Source organism: Pogoniulus pusillus, chromosome 5, assembly GCF_015220805.1.
Source record: "Pogoniulus pusillus isolate bPogPus1 chromosome 5, bPogPus1.pri, whole genome shotgun sequence".
Taxonomy (NCBI): Eukaryota; Metazoa; Chordata; class Aves; order Piciformes; family Lybiidae; genus Pogoniulus; species Pogoniulus pusillus.
The window spans coordinates 17,710,921-17,732,709 of record NC_087268.1 but is presented as its reverse complement, the minus strand read 5'-3'; the positions used below and the strand labels follow the sequence as shown (position 1 = coordinate 17,732,709).

The 21,789-nt window shown below is 42.9% G+C and overlaps 1 protein-coding gene across 2 annotated transcripts in view; it reads left to right on the top strand.

Moving 5' to 3' along the window:
- The window catches only part of GSK3B (glycogen synthase kinase 3 beta), a 180,520-nt gene that overhangs the window by 95,000 nt on the left and 63,731 nt on the right, over positions 1 to 21,789 (top strand). For both annotated transcript variants that reach the window (XM_064143375.1, XM_064143374.1), the window contains exons 4-6: positions 10,434 to 10,544; positions 12,882 to 13,012; positions 15,043 to 15,149. In XM_064143375.1, the coding sequence (XP_063999445.1) occupies positions 10,434 to 10,544; positions 12,882 to 13,012; positions 15,043 to 15,149 (349 nt within the window). The remainder of the gene's footprint in view (positions 1 to 10,433; positions 10,545 to 12,881; positions 13,013 to 15,042; positions 15,150 to 21,789) is intronic.

The following is a 21,789-nucleotide window of genomic DNA, read 5'->3' as shown; positions in this document are numbered from 1 at the left end:
ACTCCCTTGGTGACAGCATTTCCTGATGTGCTGATGATAGCATGACCTAACTTCTTAAATCAGTGACTGCTGCGTAAAATTGTTCAGCTTTGTAAATCCTGAAATTAGTTCCTGTTCTCCCGTTTTTTTTTTCCTTGCTGGTTTGGACCTGTCTTTGTGGTAGAATCATAGAATTTGTCCTGTTAGAAAAGACCTTTAGAGTCATGGAGTCCAAACATTATTTAATTCTACAAGTCTGGCTAAAACCATGTCACTCACCACCATATCTCTGTGTTTTTGAACACCTCCAGAGATGAGGATTCGACCACCTCCCTGGGCAGCTTATTCCAGTGTTTCTTTTTCAGTCAAGATGCTTCTTCTGACTTTCCCTGGTGCAACTTGAGGTCACTTTCTCTTGTCCTGTCACTTGTCCTCACTTAAGAGAAGAGACCAACATCCCACCTAACTCCACCCTCCTTTCAGGGAATTGTAAGGTGGTCTCTCCTCGGTGTCCATTTCTCCAAACTAAACTCCAGTTCCCTTGTTTGTTCCTCAGAAGACTTTCCTCCAGACCTTCCATGTTTCATACTTGTCAGGTTCTCTTGTGCGAGCGTTTTTGATTGTTTAAGTCTGATCCATATCCATGCCACAAAGAGCAAGATTAGTTACAGGGATTCATTCTTGGGTTGAATAATGCAGAAGTCAAGAAAATGCAGGTTTTGTTCAGCAGTTGTATCTGGTAATATAACTTCGGCTGCCCTGCCATCCTCCCCTCCCCCAGCTTGGTATTCAGAGAGCTCAAAGAAATCACATACAGAAACACAGAGAGATCACTAAGAGGTAAGATGTTAACTCTTGGAGGCTGAGCTGGTCCTCCTGTGTGCTCTAGTTGATTTTGAGTCGTCTTTAGTCGTAGCTGTAAGGGTATGCAGCCAAAATTCCATGCAGGCTCTGGATGGAAATTTATTCCCATAGACATGGAGGTTTTTAAACTAAATGTGCAGAAGGTGCATGCTGAGCTTCATCAATGACCTGATCTGCCCTATCTCATGTGTGCTTTGGCAGCAGTGTATTAAACTGCAGTCAAGAAATTTGGAAGACAGGACTAAGTGGTTGATTTGCAAGTGTGGGCTTGGAACAGTTGTTGCTTCTCCAGATTCATATCCCTGTTAGATTTATCCTCCCCTTTTAAAGACATATGAATATCATCTTTTCCTGCAGGAGTGTTTGGTTGAGTCTGTATGTAAGAACCATCCATTCTACTTCTTACTAAAATGGAGTACTTGTAGTTGAACCATGTGGCTTCTTAATTAAACATGATTTGGGAGTTTTAGGGGATTGTTTTTTTGTTGTTTTTGTGTGTTTTGGTTTTTGGTTTGGGGTTGTTTTTGTGTGTTTGCTTTTCTAAACATTTTTGCACCAAAAGTTCAATTAACAGAGCCTTGAGTCCCATTTCAAATTAACAGAGCCTGTGTGAATGTGTTTCACCAGCCTGGTAATGTGCTGAAGGGCCATCACTAGAGATTAATTTAGTCACTACAATCCATTTAATCCTTGGCAGATCTGCTGTGCTGTCAACAAAAGAGCAATTAATGCCAATTATGAGGAATTTTGTGATGTTGGTATCTCTTTAGTCCTTGCCTGAGGCCTGCCAAGCTCATTTCAGAAAGGGCACGAGTCATCAGGTAATTATTATCAGTTACTGTTGTTAGGGTCACAACATGCTGGGAGTTTCCTTAGTTGTAGTCAGGAGCAGTCTCTGGCATTGAGTAGGTTGTATTAATAGAAACAGGTTTGTCTGCCTGCAGTAGGGCTTTGCAAGAGCAGAGTAGGAAGCAGCAACTAGATTCTCAATGTGCTGGATGCATGCAGTGGAAATGGGAAGTTCCATGATTTCTCTCTTGACAAGGGAAACTGTCCAGGGTGTCTGCCTAGTCACTCTTCTATTCTGAAGTCATTCCTCTACCAGATCTAGCCACTGCTCTCATCTAATGGCCATCCAGACAGGGAGGGAGAGCAGCTTATTTTTTGTCCCAAGGCAGGGGTATAGTTTGAGCCATTACTGCATATCATCTTGCCAAATTTGCTGTTGCAGATAGAACTTGATTCAGGAGTTCCTGCTCAGTCTGGAAGGTAGAGTACAAGCAAAACACAGTAGATCTTTAAAGAATGTGCTTTGTCTTTTCATGGTAAGATAACCAGGACACCTGAGTGATCTGAACATTACCAAGTTTCATCTGGCAATGCAGTTGTTGACAGCTTGTGGCACAGTCCCTCCTTGGGAGCTGTGGTTCCAGTATTCACAGATCACATGCGATAAAGCTCACAAGTCAGTCCTGCCTCTTAGATGTTGAGTGGCTGTTTCCAGCTTACAGAGTCCTAGAATGCATTGGGTTAAGATTCCTAAATTAGTGAGTAACTCAACTGTTGCCTTTCTTAGAGTGGAAAACTATGGCAGAAAATGCCACTTTGGTGGTTTCATGAAGGAGAAATGTTTAGTGCTAAGAACCTAGACTCTTCAGCAATCAAAGGCAGACAGTGCAAACCAACTGTCTTGGAACTTGTTAAATCTGAGTTATCTTGGCAGGCTTGGCTTCTGCCTTTATGCTTCCATCACAGCTGACCCAGTTGGCAGTTCATACATCATGCTGTTGCATTGAGTAATGAGCATTACTGAACAATTTGATAAGTTTTGGTAAGTAGGTATAGAAACAGAGGACTTGGAACTGATCTCAGTTCACAGACTCGGGCAATTAACAATGAGGAAGTTGGAAAGAAGATACTTTGCCCAGCATTTCACTACTACTAGAATATGATATCTTTCTGAACACTGAATTCAAACCTTAATTGCTTTTGCACTCCAAAGCTGCCTATATGAAACTTCATCTACCTCTGGGTTTACAGTTCCTTTCATTTGTTTGCAGCCATGACCATGGTTTTATATAGATGTGTTTCTGAAATGCTAGTAAAAGCAGGAGCATGTGGCCAGTGGACAGCATTATTCCTCATATGGATTAGGTCAGCTACAACATTTGTTTAATTTCATTTTTTTTCCAGTGTGTTATGGCTATTCAGTAATTAGAGTAGGAAGGCCACAAATTTTCACCTCATCTTTTGACAGTGAGTTCAAAGTCTTTGTATCTCTAATGTGCTATGTTAGTCTTCAAGATAAGAGAAGGAAGGTGGGTCTCGGTGCTTGATAAGGGTGGATGTATAAGGTGTATGATGATTGTAGCTTTAAGAAAAAGTAAAATAACATTTTCTTCCCCCTTCTTTAATCTAGGGCAAAAACTATGAATTTGAACCTTGTATGTTGTCCAAATTTAAATGGCTAAGTCAGAGTGAAGCTCATGCTGATGCTCTACTGTTTAAATAATGCACTCAGAAAGAAGATGCAATCCATCTGAAATGCTGAAATCCATTTTCTTGCCTTCCAACTCCAAGATAAATCCCTCAGCACTTTTGACAGAATCCGTCAGTAGTTGCCAGGCTGTCAGTAACAGCTCTGTATAGCATCTACCTTTGAAACATCACTGGTGAGGTGCTGTCATACTGTAAATAAAACATGATCCCCTTGAGTAAACTGGCTTTATACACCTTGTATAGTCCAAATTCACTCTGATATGGGTCAAGAACTGGCTGGAGACCAGGGCTCAGAGAGTGATGGTGAATGGTGCCAGATCCAGTTGGCAGCCAGTCGCTAGTGGTGCCCTCAAGGATCAGTGCTGGGCCCAGTCCTGTTCAGTATCTTTGTTGGTGATCTGGACCAGGGGATTGAGTCCAGCATCAGTAAGTTTGCAGATGACAACAAGCTAGGAGTAGGTGTCTTTATCTGTTGGAGGGTAGGAGAGCCCTGCAGAGGGACCTTGCCAGGCTGGATGGGTGGGCAGAGGCCAGTGGGATGAGATTTAGCAAGGCCGAGTGCAGGGTCCTACACTTTGGCCACAACAACCCCAAGTAGCACTACAGGCTGGGGACAGAGTGGCTGGAGAGCAGCCAGGCAGAAAGGGACCTGGGGCTACTGGTAGATAGTAGCTGAAGAGGAGGCAGCAGTGTTCCCAGGTGGGCAGGAGAGCCAATGGCATCCTGGCCTGGATCAGGAAGAGTGTGACTGGTAGGACAAGGGAGGTTATTCTTCGCCTGTACTCAACACTGGTCAGACCACACTTTGAGTGCTGTGTCCAGTTCTGAGCTCCTCAATTCAAGAGAGATGTTGAGATACTGGAATGTGTCCAGAGAAGGGCAACAAAGCTGGTGAGTGGCCTGGAATACAGCTCTGTGAGGAGAGGCTGAGAGAGCTGGGGGTGTTCAGCCTGGAGAAGAGGAGGCTCAGAGGTGACCTCATTGCTGTCTCCAACTACCTGAAGGGAGGCTGTAGCCAGGTGGGTGTTGGTCTCTTCTGCCAGGCAACCAGCAACAGAACAAGGGGACAGAGTCTCAAGCTGTGCCAGTGGAGATCTAGCCTGGATGTTAGGAGGAAGTTCTTGCTGTTGGAATGGGCTGCCCAGGGAGGTGGTATAGTCGCCATCCCTGGAGGTGTTCAAAGCAAAATCTGGCTGAGGCACTTAGTGCCATGGTCTTGTTTATTGGACAGGTTGGACTGACTGATCTTGGGGGTCTCTTCCATCCTGATTGATTCTGTGGTTGCAGTAAAAAGTACATTCTAGAGACATAGTCCTTAATTTTAGATTTATTGCTCCTCTGTGTGCATTTAGTTTGAATAAGCAGGTAAAGTGAGCTTCTTCAGAGTGTAGTTCCACATTTATTTTTCCAAATGAAAAGTTAAAGAAACTGCTCTATCATTCAGCTCCTCTCAGTTGTGCTCATACAGCTGACACAGAGTCTGTCTGAAAACTATCTCAGCTAAATGGTCTAGTATTAAAAAAAATTAAAAGGATAAAAATTAAGAGCCACCTGTGAACCACACCACCACACTGTTACTGATCTTCCAGGAGATGAAAACTGAAATGTCCATCATCTCTTCCAAATCATTACAAGTAAATTTAGCCACCATAGACAAGAGTGTACCCAGAATAGTTTCTTTAACCTTTTTATTCTATTACTTGATGCTCAGAGAAATTTTCCATTCGGTTCCACACAGGAGTGACAGTTCAGGAGAATTTCTAGCATCTAACTGTGTGTTTCAGAGTAAGCTCTATGATTATTTTTTTCCCCCTTTTGCCCTCAGTTTGGCATTTGGCATGTGTGACTTCCTTGTCTTCTATTATCGTGGTGGTGGTGGTAAATAGAGGCAATAGTTGGACTGACTGTTGTTGATTGCAATTTTACATGTGCACATCGTAAATAGTGTGTGCCATTCATGGGGAAAAATACAACAGAAACTAGTAGAAGCCACTTGGAAATAATTTGGGGTTTGTCAAGGCAGAGGAGGATCATAGAGAAAGAATGTTTGAGCTTGCCCCACATGGTACAATCTTTAAGAGGGAGGCAGTGAGCTTAGGTGCTGTTGTTTTATATTGGCCACAGTTAATGGTGTTTAAAACCGATTACTTGTCTGAACTGAGGGAGAGAAGAGGTTTTCAGGGTGGAGACTGAGACCTTCATGCAACCTTTCCTGTGTTAGTAGGGTAATGTCTTCAATTTGACACAGTAATTGGGAAGGTAGGTTTAGACTGGATGTTAGAAAAATTATTTACAGCAGGGGTGGTGAGACACTGGAGCAGATTGCCCAGGGTGTTAAACTGGATGATCTTTGAGGTCACTTCCAACTCAATCCATTCTATCATGATTCAGCCTCATGATGTCTATTACTCAGGAGCCTCCAATTTCTGATACAAAGGGGGAAAATTGGTTTTGGCTCTTGTAGCCCAGTCTTTCTCATGTCTTTTATTATGTGATAGTCTGTAGTGCTTCCAACCAAGGTGAATTGGTGCCTGTATATTTACTCTTGAGAGGTGCAGAGTGGTTTGGTGGTTATTTTGCTATGGCTCATTTTGCAGCAGTGTTAGTCAAGTGGAGATTTACCTGCCCAGTGACAAAAAGCGGCTTCTAACATTTGGAGTTTGCAGCTATGTAACCTGTATTGACGGAGTCAAAATCCTAGTGAAATACATTGATTCTTTATTTCAGCATCTGGCTTCCTATCCTCCCCCTTTTTTAATTTAAAGACCACATGGTCATATCCTTAGCAGCAAGCACAGGAGAGTATGGATGCACTTAAGCATTTGGCCTGCTGAAGAAAGCTAGTAAAACCTATTCAGTCCTAAGGTCTGTAAGGTCAAAGAGTTATTTAATGACATAGTGTTTGCTTTGTCATACATATGATGCAGTCTCCTCTGAATTGTTTTAATTCTTTGTAGAGGTGTTTCAGAGGTGCTACTCACAGCTAGGTTACCTTGGTTTGTTCCCAGTCTAGCAATTTGGAAACAACAGTATGAAAACAAGTCACGTGTGGAAATGGCTTCCTATAATGGAAAGATAAACCTTGATCCTCCCACTTGATCCTCAAGCAGTTGCCCTCATTTTGCAAGCTCTTTGAGCTAACTCTGTTTCTTACTGCAACACATCTGGGTCACTGGAAAAACATGTGTTCAGGTGGAACTCGTGAGGTAGCCAAACCAGGTTACATCATCCTCAGAGCTTGTCAGGCCATGGCTGCTTTCCAGCTTGTCCTGGATCTTGTTCGGGGGAATTCAGGTAACTTGGATATTCTTTCCATCCAGTTCACGCTCCGAGAAGGATGAGGGCTTTTCAAAACCATATTCTAAGTGTTTATCAAAGATGTGTCAGAAAACATCAGGAGGAGATAGGTCAAGAACACTTTGAAATGTCTATAATTCATGAGAGTAGTCATTTAAAGTGCTTCCGAAGTGTCAGTTGCTTGTGGTAGGAGTGGAATATGTAGCTACTTAACATAGCCAACACTTCAAGCTTTGCCTTTATGGTTGCATGTTAGAAATGTAAGTAAATCAAATGGTACACCAAAACTCAATTGTTGGCTGGGGGAAAGGCATTTGTGTGCCTTGGTGTTCTAGGTGATTATGTGTCATGCATTTAGAATCATAGAATCAGTCAGGGTTGGAAGGGATGACAAGGATCACCTAGTTCCAACCCCCCTGCCATGGGCAGGGACACCTTACCCTAGAGCAGGCTGGCCAGAGCCTCATCCAGCCTGGCCTTAAACACCTCCAGGGATGGGGCCTCAACCACCTCCCTGGGCAACCCATTCCAGGCTCTCCCCACTCTCATGCTCAAAAACTTCCTGCTCTCGTCCAGGCTGAATTTCCACACCTCCGGCTTTGCTTCACTCCCCCTAGTCCTGTTACTCCCTGAGAGTCTAAAAAGTCCCTCCCCAGCTTTTTTTGAGGCCCCCTTCAGATATTGGAAGGCCACAAGAAGGTCACCTGGGGGCCTTCTCTTCTCCAGACTCAACTCTTTCAGTAAGTCCTCACAGCTGAGCTGCTCCAGCTCTCTGATCATCCTCATGGCCCTTTTTACCTTAGCAATACCACAGAAAACCCATGTTGTTTGTTTGAATTTTGTGGAGAGCATCAAAACTCACAAGCATTGTTGAGTGACTGCAGAACTTCCATCACTGTGATTCAGGTGTCTTGAGGTTTTTTGTGCTTGTGTCATTTCATACCATTGAACCAGTCTCATTTCCACCAACATAAAAATCAAAACGGAGGAAAGAAAAGCAAAGCAAAAGTGGTATGAACTACACAGAGTTCTGTAATTCTCAAACCTCACTTGTGAAGTAGCATACACAGGGTTCAACGGTAGCATGTTTTACCTGTCTCCTTTTGCTTGTACTATGAGAGGGCAGTGAAATCACTGTATCATAGAATCAAGCAGATTGGAAGAGACCTCCAAGCTCATCCAGTCCAACCTAGCACCCAGTCCTATTCAATCAACTAGACCATGTCACTAAGTGCCTCAGCCAGGTTTTGCTTCAACACAGCCAGGGATGGCAACTCCACCACCTCCCTGGGCAGCCCATTCCAATGCCAGTAACTCTCTCTGGTAAGAACTTCCTCCTAACATCCAGCCTAGACCTCCCCTGGCACAACTTGTGACTGTGTCCCCCTGTTCTGTTGCTGGTTGCCTGGCAGAAGAGACCAACGCCCACCTGGCTACAGCCTCCCTTCAGGTAGTTGGAGACAGCAATGAGGTCACCCCTCAGCCTCCTTCTCTGCAGGCTGCACACCCCCAGCTCCCTCAGCCTCTCCTCACAGGGCTGTGTTCCAGGCCTCTCACCAGCTTTGTCGCCCTTCTCTGGACATGTTCCTCTATCTCAGCATCTCTTGAACTGAGGAGCCCAGAACTGGACACAGCACTCAAAGTGTGTTCTGACCAGTGTTGAGTACAGGGACAGAATAACCTCCCTTGTCCTACTGGCCACACTCTTCCTGATCCAGGCCAGGATGCCATTGGCTCTCCTGGCCACCTGGGCACACTGCTGGCTCATGTTCATCTACTATCTACCAGTACCCCATTCCATTTTTACTATTTTTTCCAGTGGTTCTAATCTAAGTAAATCTCAATACATGGAAAGTATGTCCTTGAATGAAGATGATCAACTTCAGTAACAGTTCTGTGTAGTTGCTTGTTGCAAGTAAGACTTTCCCATCCTCCAAGAGGCAAGCAGCATACAGCATATTCACCAGGTTGTGTCTACACTGAATTAAACAGAATTCATATTCAGACTTTTCTCTCTTGGTGTGCAGGTTGACTTACTAGACATAAGTTAACTTTTCAGGGCATTTATTTTCTGTGTTTTCTAATTAATACATTGAAAGCTCTGACCTAAGTAGAGGTGGTGAGGGATTTTTACTGGTTTAAATTGAAATCTGGGGAAAGATGGCCTTTGCTCGTTGCAGAACAGAAAGTGCTAAGATACAAGTACTTAATTTTCTTGCATACATTTGTACACCTTTGTAGTTCCAGAGCCTTCTGATGTTTCCTTTGCCAGCGTTTGTCCCTCCTAGTGCATTGCAGAAGAGTGTTGTGGGTAGAACCTTGTGAAGTGACTTGGTCTATTAGGAGGTATTGTTAAGAGCTGTTAAAATATCCTGGAAATATCAGGTGTTCGTTGTCTAATAATGGTGAAGAGAGGTCTTGAGTTTTGAGTCTTTAACAGCACAAAACCAGCAGTTCTTTGCATATTATGTATTCAAGGTGTGTTTTTCTGTGTTACTGTGTACTGCTGCTTTGCTCACTGGAGACTGCTGCTCTTTGCTAGTGCAGAGACAAGTAAGGGAAACAGAGGACTTTGAGATTAATGCAACAGACTCCATGCTTGATGTGAAGTAAAATAATTAAATTGCTATGGTTAAATGAGATTTGTGTTCAGATATTAAGACGTGCAGACAGTGGACTGTCTGACAGAGGACTCTAGTTGAAGACGTGGGAGTTCTGTGCTGTTTCCATCCACATAGTCTGTATCTATTGACTTTCCTGTTAGGAAGATTTAACTGTTAATACAGCAAGGATGGAAAAGGTTTCTTCAGGTTAGTTCACCTCACTTTCAAAAATAATTTTTCAGGTTAATTATATCCTACTCCCCAGCATTAAATATATTCACAGTCCTGATAGGATTTGAACAGAAGACTGCATTGAAATATCAGAAGCCTTTTTAAGATCTGTTTTACTGCTGAAAACCCTCAGCTCCACAGTTAGGTATTATGTGATTACAGTACTTTGTCATTTAGAATACTCTTTGTTCTTTCTTTGCTAATGTATTCTATAACAAAGTGCCACATTATAAAGCTACCTTTGCTTCTGTGTTACATTTACACAAACCTGACCCAAGGATCTGTAAAACAATACTGAGGTCTTCATGTTTAGCTTGTTCTGGTTTGCCATGTATAAGTTCATATACTTCATTTGGAAATAACTTGGACATCAGTATACGTGTAAGCTGGTTAAAAATGTTAACGCTGCCTTAACTATCTCTGGATGGTTAATATGTAGTAATTTTTTAATAGCTGCCAAATCAATCAAATCAAAGCAGCATTTCTAAAGCATGCATGGTTTTAAAACTTCTGTTGATGTGTAGTTGTTAGGGGGTGAGTTTGGGACTTTTAAATTCTCCTTTGTGTTTTGGCAGGTAATGGTTAACTTGGTTAGTAGAAGGCTTTAAATACCGATGCAGATGTTGCTTTGATATGTCTCTTAATAAAAATACTGACTGGGCAGAACAGTTATCCTTGTCCCCATTTATAATCAGAAAATGCCTTAAGTTGGAGACTATATTAATTAACAGGATTTTGAACTTAATTTTGACCCAAGTATTAGTACACAAGTACAAAGCTGAAAGGAAAAGTTGTTTGCAAGAGTTCTTCGCACTCCAACTAAAGAGGTGTACTTAAAATGTCCACAGCTTTCTCTTTCTTTTGGCTTCTCTGAATGCTTTAATTGTGCTTAATGCTTCAAATGTATTGCCTTTTTTTTTAATTGTTTTTTTTTCTTTTCTTCTCTTTGTTTTCTTTCAGAAAGATGAGGTGTACCTCAACTTGGTGCTGGACTATGTTCCTGAAACAGTATACAGAGTTGCCAGACATTATAGTCGGGCCAAACAGACACTCCCTATGATTTATGTCAAGGTAGGTAACTGATAGATGTCGCTAAAGGATGCCTTCATCTATTAAAGGAATAGATTCTGTAGATACCTCTTTACTGATGTAATTAGCTTTCTCAATTTTTTAGGATGCAAGGAGAAAAAAATCAGAATGGTGGTTTGTTATGGCAAAGGAAGAGTAGAGGCTACAGAAATCTTGGAATGGGTGGGAGAGAGACTGTGTGAAGGGGGTGTTGTGTGTTTCAGGAGTCTTAGAGACCAACACCAGCCACACTAGCAGCTTCAGGCTCCTGAGATGACGAATACAGAGTAGTACAAAGGTCACAAACTGAAAGAGGATGTCAGTAAGAATAATGTTCTTTTATCTGTTATCTTTCCCCTTTTCATGCCATATGAGTAAGAGTTCATGCGCTTCTGTTACGGGCATGGAAGTTATATTTTTATTATCTCTTGATCCAAGTGGAATAATGTGCTTGTATGCACCTTGTAACTTCAAAACTTTTAAGTTGTCTGCATGTTTTGTTGTCTTTGACAATTTTGTTTTGAGTCTCATAGTTCCTTTTTCTATATTGTGGTGACCACAATTCATGCACTAGTCAATTACGCCAAGTTTTCACATGGCATTAACTTGTTGACATGGTATCCCAGTAACATCAAATGGAAATTAGCAACAAGTATTCATGATTTTGACTGGTTTCTCCAGACTTCTCTTCAAAAGTGGGTGGGCTTAAACTTTTAAAATGCATAAATTGCATCTCTGTGCAATAGCCAGCATTGGTAACTGGTTTTTTTTTTTCTTTTTTAAAAGCACAATTTTTTTTTCATATGACGGTAATAATTTCTACTGTGAGGTCACTCTCTTTTGGTCTATTCGTGGAACAGCATGTCCTCAGATTATGTCTTCCCCAAAATCTATTGATTTAGCTTTTGATAGCTTTTGTATCTGTTGTCAGCACTTTGAGATTGAACAAGGCCAAGTGCAGGGTCCTACACTTTGGCCACAACAACACCAAGCAGCACTACAGGCTGGGGACAGAGTGGCTGGAGAGCAGCCAGGCAGAAAGGGACCTGGGGGTGCAGGTAGAGAGTAGCTGAAGAGGAGGCAGCAGTGTGCCCATGTGGGCAGGAAAGCCAATGGCATCCTGGCCTGGATCAGGAAGAGTGTGGCCAGTAGGACAAGGGAGGTTTTCTTCCCCTGTACTCAACACTGGTCAGGCCCCACCTTGAGTGCTATGTCCAGTTCTGGGCTCCCCAATTCAAGAGAGATGTTGAGATACTGGAATGTGTCCAGAGAAGGGCAACAAATGTGGTGAAAGGCCTGGAACACAAACTCTTTGAGGAGAGGCTGAGGGAGCTGGGGATGTTTAGCCTGGAGAAGATGAGGCTGAGGGGTGACCTCACTGCTGTCTCCAACTACCTGAAGGGAGGCTGTAGCCAGGTGGGCCTTGGTCTCTTCTGCCAGGCAACCAGCAACAGAACAAGTGGATAGAGCCTCAAGTTGTTCCGGGGGAGGTCTAGGCTGCATGTTAGGAGGAAGTTGTTGGCAGAGAGAGTGATTGGCATTGGAATGGGCTGCCCAGGGAGGTGGTAGAGTCACCATCCCTGGAGGTGTTGAAGCAAAGCCTGGCTGAGGCACTTAGTGCCATGGTCTAGTTGAATGTACAGGGCTGAGTGCTAGGTTGGACTGAATGAGCTTGGAGGTCTCTTCCAACCTGTTAGATTCTATTCTTGCCTTCATAACATGTGCCCTTGCTGTATTCCTCCTTGCTGTGAGGTTATCAAGCCAAGGAATAGGAACAGGGAACTCTCCCTCAGCTTACTTGTTTGCTGTCCTTGCATAAAATTATTCTGAGCAGTTGTTTTTAATTTGCTTTCTCTTTTTATTGAGAGATTTGAAGTTAAAACTGTCTCCTCATGAAGCGAAACTGGTAATTTCACTACAGTGACACAGCCATAGTTCTTGGGCAATGTTTGATGTTAGCAACTTCAACTAATGCATTTTCTTTAGAGTTTTGGAGTGTATTTTTTCAGTTGTGTGGTTTTTTTTTAATAACTTTCATTTTCTGAAGAGACTGATCCGTAAAGTAAGCCGAAGCACCTTTATTTTGTGTGTGGTTTTTACGACTACCGTTATGTATCAATGTTAGAAAGCTGGCACAATCTCCTTTTTGGAATTGTGCTCATTTTAAGAAGGACAAATAAACAGACTTGAACTGCACCTTTCAGTTATGTGGCAAAGGAAGGCAATAGGGTCCTTATAAAGCAATTTTGTTTTCCTCCTAATAAGAGTTTGTGCCAGTTTACTTGTTTGGTCCTGTTTTGTCTGGGAACATACTTCTTATGCAGTGTTTCTGTGTTCTAGTTGTACATGTATCAGCTGTTCCGGAGTTTAGCCTATATCCATTCCTTTGGGATCTGCCACCGGGATATAAAACCACAGAACCTCTTGCTGGACCCTGATACAGCTGTTCTAAAACTCTGTGACTTTGGAAGGTAAGCACAGCTGTGGCCTGAAACATACTGCAAGGAGCTTCCTTCAATGTGAACCCGTGTGCAACTTTGCAAAGTCCTCTGTGTTACTCAGATGGTCTTTGGTAGTTTTGAAAGAGGCATTATTGATGTTTTGTTTCCCTCTTAGAATGAGTCCATATGAGCATGGGAAAGAGCTGGAAAAAGTTACCAAAGGGAGAGAATTAAAGTTCAAGCTTACCATTTTTTAATACCTGCATAAAAAGAAATACACTGTTACATAGGGGAAAATACTATGCCATAGAAAAATAAATGCAGTCGGCGTGGAATGTATTCAGGGAAGAGAGAATGGATACAGTAGCACAGTAACCTAAAAAGCTAATGTTACCCTTTATTAGTCTACTTGTATGGATACCAGTTTACTTACAAGTACCATAGAGACTCAAGATGAGAAGCTACAGTTATAACTGAAGCTCTCAGTGGATGTCTGCATCCTGGTTTCCAATGCCGCATATATTTCCTGTACCTGTTCAAGTGAACTGCCTTTGGAATCCAGCTCCCATCTTAGAACTGACAGAAAAATTCTGGAAATCCACAGTGAGGCAGGAGACACATTTATCTCTGGTAAAGTTCAGTCTTCAGATTGTGCTATGGCTTTGCAGACTAAAACAGTTGTGGCATATGTGTGAGAGGTCACAGAAGCTGCTGTTGCTAAATTCGCTTGCCCATAGTGAGTGGGAATGTCAAATGGTGGTTATTCAAGCAGTGCATCGTCATGCCTGGTGGCTTGGGAATCTCCTCCTCAGCTCTACCTCAGCAGTGTTGGAGCAAAATAGAAATGACACTGAAACTCAAAAGTAGCAATGTATAAAAAGGTGGTAAGTTTCCTCTGTGTTAACAGTGAAAATTTGTTAATTGTAGTTTCTGTGTACAAAAGAGAAAGCTAAGATGACTTCTGAAACAAGCTAAATGAGTGATGGGAGTCAGCCTTCTTTCCTCAAGACTGAGATGAGTGCCTGGAAGGCTGGGCACTGGACTTGGCTTGCTTGTCACTCTGCTGGGTTCAATGCATGTCGTATTTCTGAAAGGGCAGTTTTGTCTTCCAGCTCCTTTCTGTCTAACATTTTGTGTTAACTAAGAAATATATTATTCATGTTCCAAACGTAATGTGCTGTTGTGTTCCTTTATTTTCTTAGATACTTCCAAAGGTAGGGGTTGTGACAGTACTATATCTTAGAATCTTTGTGGCTGATTTCTTGCTGCTTTGTGTTTACAAAGGAAAAGAGGACAAAACATAGTTCAAACATAGTTAACTTCTAAGGCTCAAAAGCTCTAGATAAGAGAGTGGTGAGAGCCTTGGTCATTAATGTGACTACAATGGCAGGTTTTCTTCCTCTGTCTCCTCACACCCCTTTTTGCTTAACATGCTTCTTTGCTTGAATAGCAAAGAGGCAGAATATGCTGATGGAAAATTGAAATAGATGAATGCTCTCAGTTCTGATGAGTGTAGAATCACAGAATCATTCAGGGTTGGAAGGGACTACAAGGACCATCTAGTTCCACCCCCCCTGCCATGGGCAGGGACACCCTGTGCCCTAGAGCAGGCTGGCCAGAGCCTCATCCAGCCTGGCCTTAAACACCTCCAGGGATGGGGCCTCAACCACTTCCCTGGGCAACCCATTCCAGGCTCTTAGCACTCATATCCAGAGCTTTTCAGCCTTGGAAGTTAACTGCGTTTGAACTATGTTTTGTCCTCTTTTCCTTTGTAAATAACCTTTGTCCCTGGTAAAAGACAACTGGAAGCCAGAAGTGTGGCCCTATTTGTCACCTAAATTGTCAGAATATTTGGTCTTCCCAGTAGAAGGTAGCTGCTTGAATTGGACTGATTGAATGGTAAATCAGTGATTCTATGGCTTGTGTTAGCTTGTAAGAACATAGTACTTTAGCATTAGGAGTTGGAAGTGCATGAAGAGTGTCAAAGTTTAGGGCTAGGCTGCACTTCAATATTGTAAAGCTATTCACTACTGAAGATTATTATTTTGGTTCTTTTTCAGTGCAAAACAGCTGGTTCGTGGAGAACCTAATGTCTCATACATCTGCTCTCGGTACTACAGGGCACCAGAGTTGATCTTTGGAGCCACCGATTATACCTCCAGTATAGGTATGTATGTGTATTGAAATCTATGCCGACTGCATGAGTTCTTAGCCTGTAGGTAAAAGTCATTTCCGGAGATCTCTGACAGAAGTCCAAGAAGCAGAATGTCACTGTAAATGGTCAGGTACTGCTTTTTAATAAAACACAGGATCATAGAATAGTTTAGGTTGGAAGGGACCTCAAAGATCATCCAGTTTTGACCCCCTGTTGTAGGTAGGGACGCCTCCTGCTACAACAGGTTGCTCAAGGCTTCATCCAACCTGGTCTTGAACACCTCCAGGAAGGGAGCAGCCACAGCCTCCCTGGGCAACCTGTGCCAGTGTCTCACCACCCTCACTGGAAAGCACTTCTTCCTAACATCTAGCTCAAATCTCCCCTCTGACAGTTTAAACCCATTATCCCTTATCCTGTCATTACAAGACCTTGAAGTAGTCCCTCCCCAGCCTTCCTGTAGGCCCCTTTCAGATACTGAAAGGCTACTACAAGGTCTCTTCAAAGCCTTCTCTTCTCCAGGCTGAAGAGCCCCAACTCTCATAGCCTGTCCTCATAGGAGAGATGCTCCAGCCCCCTGATCATCTTTGTGGCCCTCCTTTTGATTTGCTCCCACAGTTCCATGTCCTTATTGTGCTGGGGCTCCAGAACTGCACACAGTATTCCAGGTGGGGTCTGACAAGAGCAGAGTAAAGGTGGAGAACCACCTGCCTTGCCCTGCTGGCCACGTTGCTCTTGATGTGGTCCAGAACATGGTTGCTGTCTGAGCTGCAAATTTACGGTGCCAGCTCATGTTGAGCTTTTCATCACCCCAGACCCCCAGGTCCTTTTCCTCAGGGCTGCTCTGAGCTATTCACCACCCAGCCTGGATCTCTGTTTGGGATTGTGCCAACCCAGGTGCAGGACCTTACACTTGGCCTTGTTGAATTTCATTAGGTTGTCCTGGGCACACCTCTGAAGCCAGTCTAGGTGCCTCTGGATGGCATCCCTGCCCCCTAGCAAGTCAACTGTGCCACACAGCTTGGTGTCATCTGCAAACTTGCTGAGGGTGCACTCAATTCCTCTGTCCATATCACTGACAAAGATGTTGAGTAGCACTGATCCCAGCACCGACCCCTGAGGGACACCACTTGGCACCAGTCTCCAAGTGGCAAGTGGCATCACACATATCACACATACACATTTTGTGTAATGATGCTGTGATTTCTAGGCCTTTTGAGATTTAAAAGCCAACTATATTATAAAAGGGTTGGGAGGGGGAGTTATGTGTTTGAGAAAGTCTGATTTCAGACCAGAAAAATCCAGGTGGTTTTGGTATTTAAAAGTAGATATGAGTCTTATGCCATTTTAATGACTTAACTAAAATATGACTGTAGAAATAATCAACTGCTGCTTTTGATATGTTGTGGTTTAGACACAAATAATTCCATAACTTAGTTGGCTTTAATTAGTTTTTAGTGGGAGGAAAAATGTGGCCTAATGTCTTACTTTAAACTCTCTTGATGATTTAAATATATTGTGTAGGGCATATTTTTCTGTTTTGGCTTATTCTATTAACTGTTACTGTCCTTTATTATTCTGAATGCAAAGATGACTTCATTCTAATACCTGACACTTAGTTGTGACATGGAGATAAAATCATAGAATGGCTTAGGTTGGAAGGGACCTTAGAGATCATCTACTACAACCTCCCTGTGAAAGGCAGGGATGCCTCTCAGCTAGATGTGGTTGCTTAAGGCCTCATCCAACATAAACTTGAACACCTCCAAGGAGGGGACATCTACAGCCTCCCTAGGGAACCTATTCTGGAGTCTCACTATCCTTGTACTGAAGAACTTCTTCCTAAGGTCCAGTCTAAATCTACTCTTCCCTCAACTTAAAACCATTTCCCCTTTCCCTATTGCTAAGAAAGTCCTTCAGCCTTCCTGTAGGTTCCCTTCTGGAACTGGAAGGCAGTTAAAATGTTCCTCCAGAGTCTTCTCTTCTCCAGGCTGAACAACCCCAGCTCCCTCAGCCTATCCTCATAGCAGAGGTGCTTCAGCCCTTGGATCATATTTGTGGCCCTCCTCTTTTCTCAGTCCAACAGTTCTGTGTCCTTATGATGGATACACCAGAACTGGATGCAGTATTCAAGGCCAGAATCAGAATTATTTTGGTTGAAAAAACCCTTTAAGATTTAGCCCAACCATTATCTGACTCTACCAAACCTGCTGCTAAACCATGTCCCTCAGCACCACATCTCTGCACTTCTGTAAATACTCCCAGGAGTGGGGATTTAATCACCTCCCTGGGGAGCTTGAGAAACCTTTCTGTGAAAAAGCTTCTTCGATAGCCAACCTAAACCTCCATGACTTGTTATTCAGGAGAAGAGACTAGGAAGAAGAATGTTAGGGAAGCTGGAGGTTTGGGCAGAGGACAGGGTACAGCCATGTATTCTTACAGTGGAGTCCTAAACATGAACAGCAAAATGACAGTTCATAAAGATGAGCAGCAGTATGTTGGCTGGTTCTGGGTAATTGCTTCAATTTTTATTAGCCAAGATATTCCCATGGCTCCTGAGTGCTAGTGCTTAGGAGATGAGAATGGGCTCTCAGATTCCTAAATGTTGTGCCTTGATTACAAACTTAGTGTGCTGGATTGGGTGTTACCTGCCTCCCCTCACTTAAGAAAATGACCCTAACTAGACTCAGCAGATCTGGAAATTGAATGAATCTTTATATTTGCAGATTAGGACAATATACAAGCAGACATTTTCAATATACATAGCTATAGACAGAAATATACAAGTTGAAAAGGTAATACAGAAACAAAGCAGCCCTCTCAGAAACCAGAGTCCCCAGGAGGAGGGGCTCCCAGCCACCCTTCCACCTCCTTTCCACCCCTCTACCTTACCCCAGACTGTCTTATGTTCAAGGTGAGTTTTGAGAATCAGCCAGGGGTGTTAGGAAGCAGAGGGATTAGTCAGGTAGCAAGTTAAGTTAGAGAGAAGTGCAGCCCCATAGACAGACAGAGACTCTGTGTTATCTGTCTTTGTGTTCTTGTTCTTATACATCTCAGCAAGCCTATGAGTGTAGTAGCCATCACCATTGTTTCCTTTTCACAGCCTGTAACCTAATTCTTCTTACCAAAATATCCCAGCTAGGCTCAAACTAGCACACTTAGACAAAGTTTAGTATCTTCAAAAGGCCTGAGAACACAATCAAGTCTTGGCAGAATCTATTTATACCCTGTTTAAAGTTAGCATGTTCTAGTTAGTGTTAAACTCAGTGGCTGGCTGGCTTCTGTCAACTCCACAATTATTTGGGGGAAAAAGTGCTCCTGAAGATAATACCTGCTCTTGCTGATTTCTGTTAATTTTTTTTCAGCATGTATTGTAGCAACACTTGCTTATCACCCTGGTAGAAAAAAGACAGGAGGAACCATACAAAGTCTGGGGAAAGGAATGGCACAAAGAGCAGAAGTTATTTAAGGGTTGGTTGCTGTCTACAACTACCTGAAGGGTGGTTGTGGCCAGGAGGAGGTTGCTCTCTTCTCTCAGGTGGCCAGCACCAGAACGAGAGGACACAGCCTCAGGCTGCGCCGGGGAAATTTAGGCTTGAGGTGAGGAGAAAGTTCTTCACTGAGAGAGTCATTGGACACTGGAATGGGCTGCCCAGGGAGGTGGTGGAGTCGCCGTCCCTGGAGCTGTTCAAGGCAAGGATGGACATGGCACTTGGTGCCATGGTCTAGCCTTGAGCTCTGTGGTAAAGGGTTGGACTTGATGATCTGTGAGGTCTCTTCCAACCTTGATAATACTGTGATGCTGTGAAAAGTGGCAGCCCCAGCCCTGCTCTTTCTTGCTTCTGAGAGCTCTCACATTTTGCTATTTAATACACCAATTCAGCTTCAGCTGTTGAGACTTTTGTTTAGGTTAACTTTCCACTGAATTAGTGAGTAGAGTCAGGATTGCTGTGTAGTCCAAGAAGTAGCAGAGCCCAGGTAGAAGCAAAGTGGTGGCAGTTTCTGAATGAAAGAAAGGTGTCTGATCCTAGTTTCAAGCTGCAACTTAATAGATTGGCTCGGCTGTGTTATCACCATGCACTGAGACAACTTGTTTTAGTGGATAACTGCATAAACCAAGTATTTTTAGGTGTCACCAGAAGAGACTGCTTTATAGATAAGCTTATGCAGAGTCTCTTGCTCCAACTGTGTGACTTGTACACTTCTTTTTCCAGACCTTTGTTAAAGTTGCTTTTTCCATTTGTTGTGTTCGTATCTGTTGGCTTCTAAAACTGCTCATACAGAAATAGTATCTTAAGTGAGGAATCTCTTTTCCACTTGCCAAAAACATCATGAATTTCAGTCATTATTCATACTTTCTTATGCTCTCCCCAAAACTGCCTTTTCTGAAACTTAATAAGCTGAAAATGAAGTTCAGCAGATAATTCCTTCTTTCCAAGGTACCTGGAGTACCAGATCTGGAGCCCTCTGCACAAAAGGACATGGAGAGGATCCAGAGGAGCGCCACAAGAATTATCAGAGTGCTGAAGTACTTCTCTTTGCAAAGACAGGCTGAGAGAATTAGGGTTATTGAGCCTGGAAAAGACAAGGTGCTGGGGAGACTTTATGGCCACCTTCCCAGTGCCTGAATGGAGCCAACAAGAAAGCTGGAGAGGAGGGACTATTAGGACAAGGGGCAGTGGTTTTAAACTAGAGTAAGGTAGGTTTAGATTTGACATTAGGAAGAAGCTCTTTACTGTGAGGCCAGTGAGACACTGGAACAGGTTGCCCAGGGAGGTAGTGGAAGCCTCATCCCTGGAAACATTGGAGGTCAGGCTTGATGAGGCTTAAAGCAACCTGATCTAGTTGAGGACATCCCTGCTTATTGCAGAATGTTGTGGTTGATCTCTAGAGGTCCCTGCCAACCAAATGCATTCTATGATTCTGTCCTTCCTTCCCTCCACTTCTTCTCAAAAGAAATTTTGCATTTACAAAAGCATTTTATTACTTTTCGGCTCTCAAACTTAGATTGCAACTTCCCAATATTCTGCAGTATGTTGGAAATTCTAGAAGTTTAGTTTCGTAATGCTGGTGTTTCCAATGGTGATAAATACCAGGGCATTCCTTAGCACTTTCTGGATAGGCAGCAAGAGTGCACTCAGTGAAAACCTTTCTGTTTCATATAGAGTTTCTCAAACAGCATTATTTGTACACCAGCCAACAAGCACAGATAAGTTTCTTAGAAGAGAGGGAGGGGAAGGAACATTTAATTATCATTACTTGACCCATAGTTTGAAGTGTAGGGAACTGCGAAATGCTTCAGTTTTATGATAGTGCATTTTAACTCTTTTGTTTTTTGTTGTTGTTGTTCTGAATGTAAACCTGTTCTTACTTTCTTCTGAACTGTTAGCACATTAGCCTTTTTGTGCTATATAGTAGTTTTTTACTGCATGAAAAGGCGTGCTTGGTGTGGTAACGAACTGAGCTTGTATGTAAGGTGGAAATCTTCACTTCTCTGTTTAAATCTTAAAATGACATAAAAAATAAAAACCATGAAGAAGATAAGGCCAAAAAGTGTTCTATGTCAAATTTACTTTCACGTTACCTGTGAGTCATCCTGCTATTCTCTGAAGACTTTTTGTGATGATTTGGGTGTTACCTGTCCCCCCCCCACACTTAAGAAAATCACCCAGACTAGACTCAGCCAAGCTGGAAATTAAAGAATTAAGCTTTATATTTACAGCTTAGCAAAATATACAAGCAGGTATTTACAATCTATACAGCTAAAGACAGAGATAGACAAAAAGTAATACAGAAACACAACAGCCCTCCCAGAAACCAGAGTCCCCAGGAGGGGCTCCCAACCACCGTTCCGCCTCCTTTCCACCCCGCTACCTTATCCCAGACTTTGACTTGCATTCAAGATGAGTTTGGAGAATTGGCAGGGGGGTTAGGAAACAGAAAGATTAGTCATGCTACAGAGAGAAGTGCAGCCCAAAAGCCAGAGAGCAACTCCCTTATCTATATTTGTGTTCTTGTTTTTATACTTCTCAGCAAACCTATGAGTGCAGCAGACATCACCATTGTTTCCTTTTCACAGCCTATCATCTAATTCTTCTCACCAAAATATCCCAGCTAGGCTCAAACTAGCGCACTTTTGTTGTTTGCTAATGTTACTACAGGGCTTACATTTCAGAGTGCTACACTCATAGTTATTACTGGAGGCATTTCTAAGCAAGAGGTGCTTTTTAAGCCTAAGCAGTGACACCATGGTGGCCCAAGACTGGCAGTATATGGCCAGCCTGCATCATGACCACTTCAGTAGTTAGTTGTCTTTAGTGTGTAACTAGGAGTTGTATTAATCTGTCTGGCTTTGTCTAGGTTGTCATCTCCAGTGCAGCAGCAACTCCAGTTGGATGTAGGATGTGTCTTTTCATTCTGTATGTCACGACAGAACTGTAAACTGGCATACTTCTATGATCTTCCGTATTTCATCAAAAAGCACAACTTAAATTCTAGTCCAAAAGGTCCCTTTAAAAATAACTTGCAACAGGGGGCACTATTTGTTGCATTGCATTAGTGTGGTATTTATATACGGCAGTAAGAGTAGCATCATAGAATGCATTGGGTTGGCAGGGGCACTTGTACTGTGATTAGTGCTTCTCTGTGTGTCATC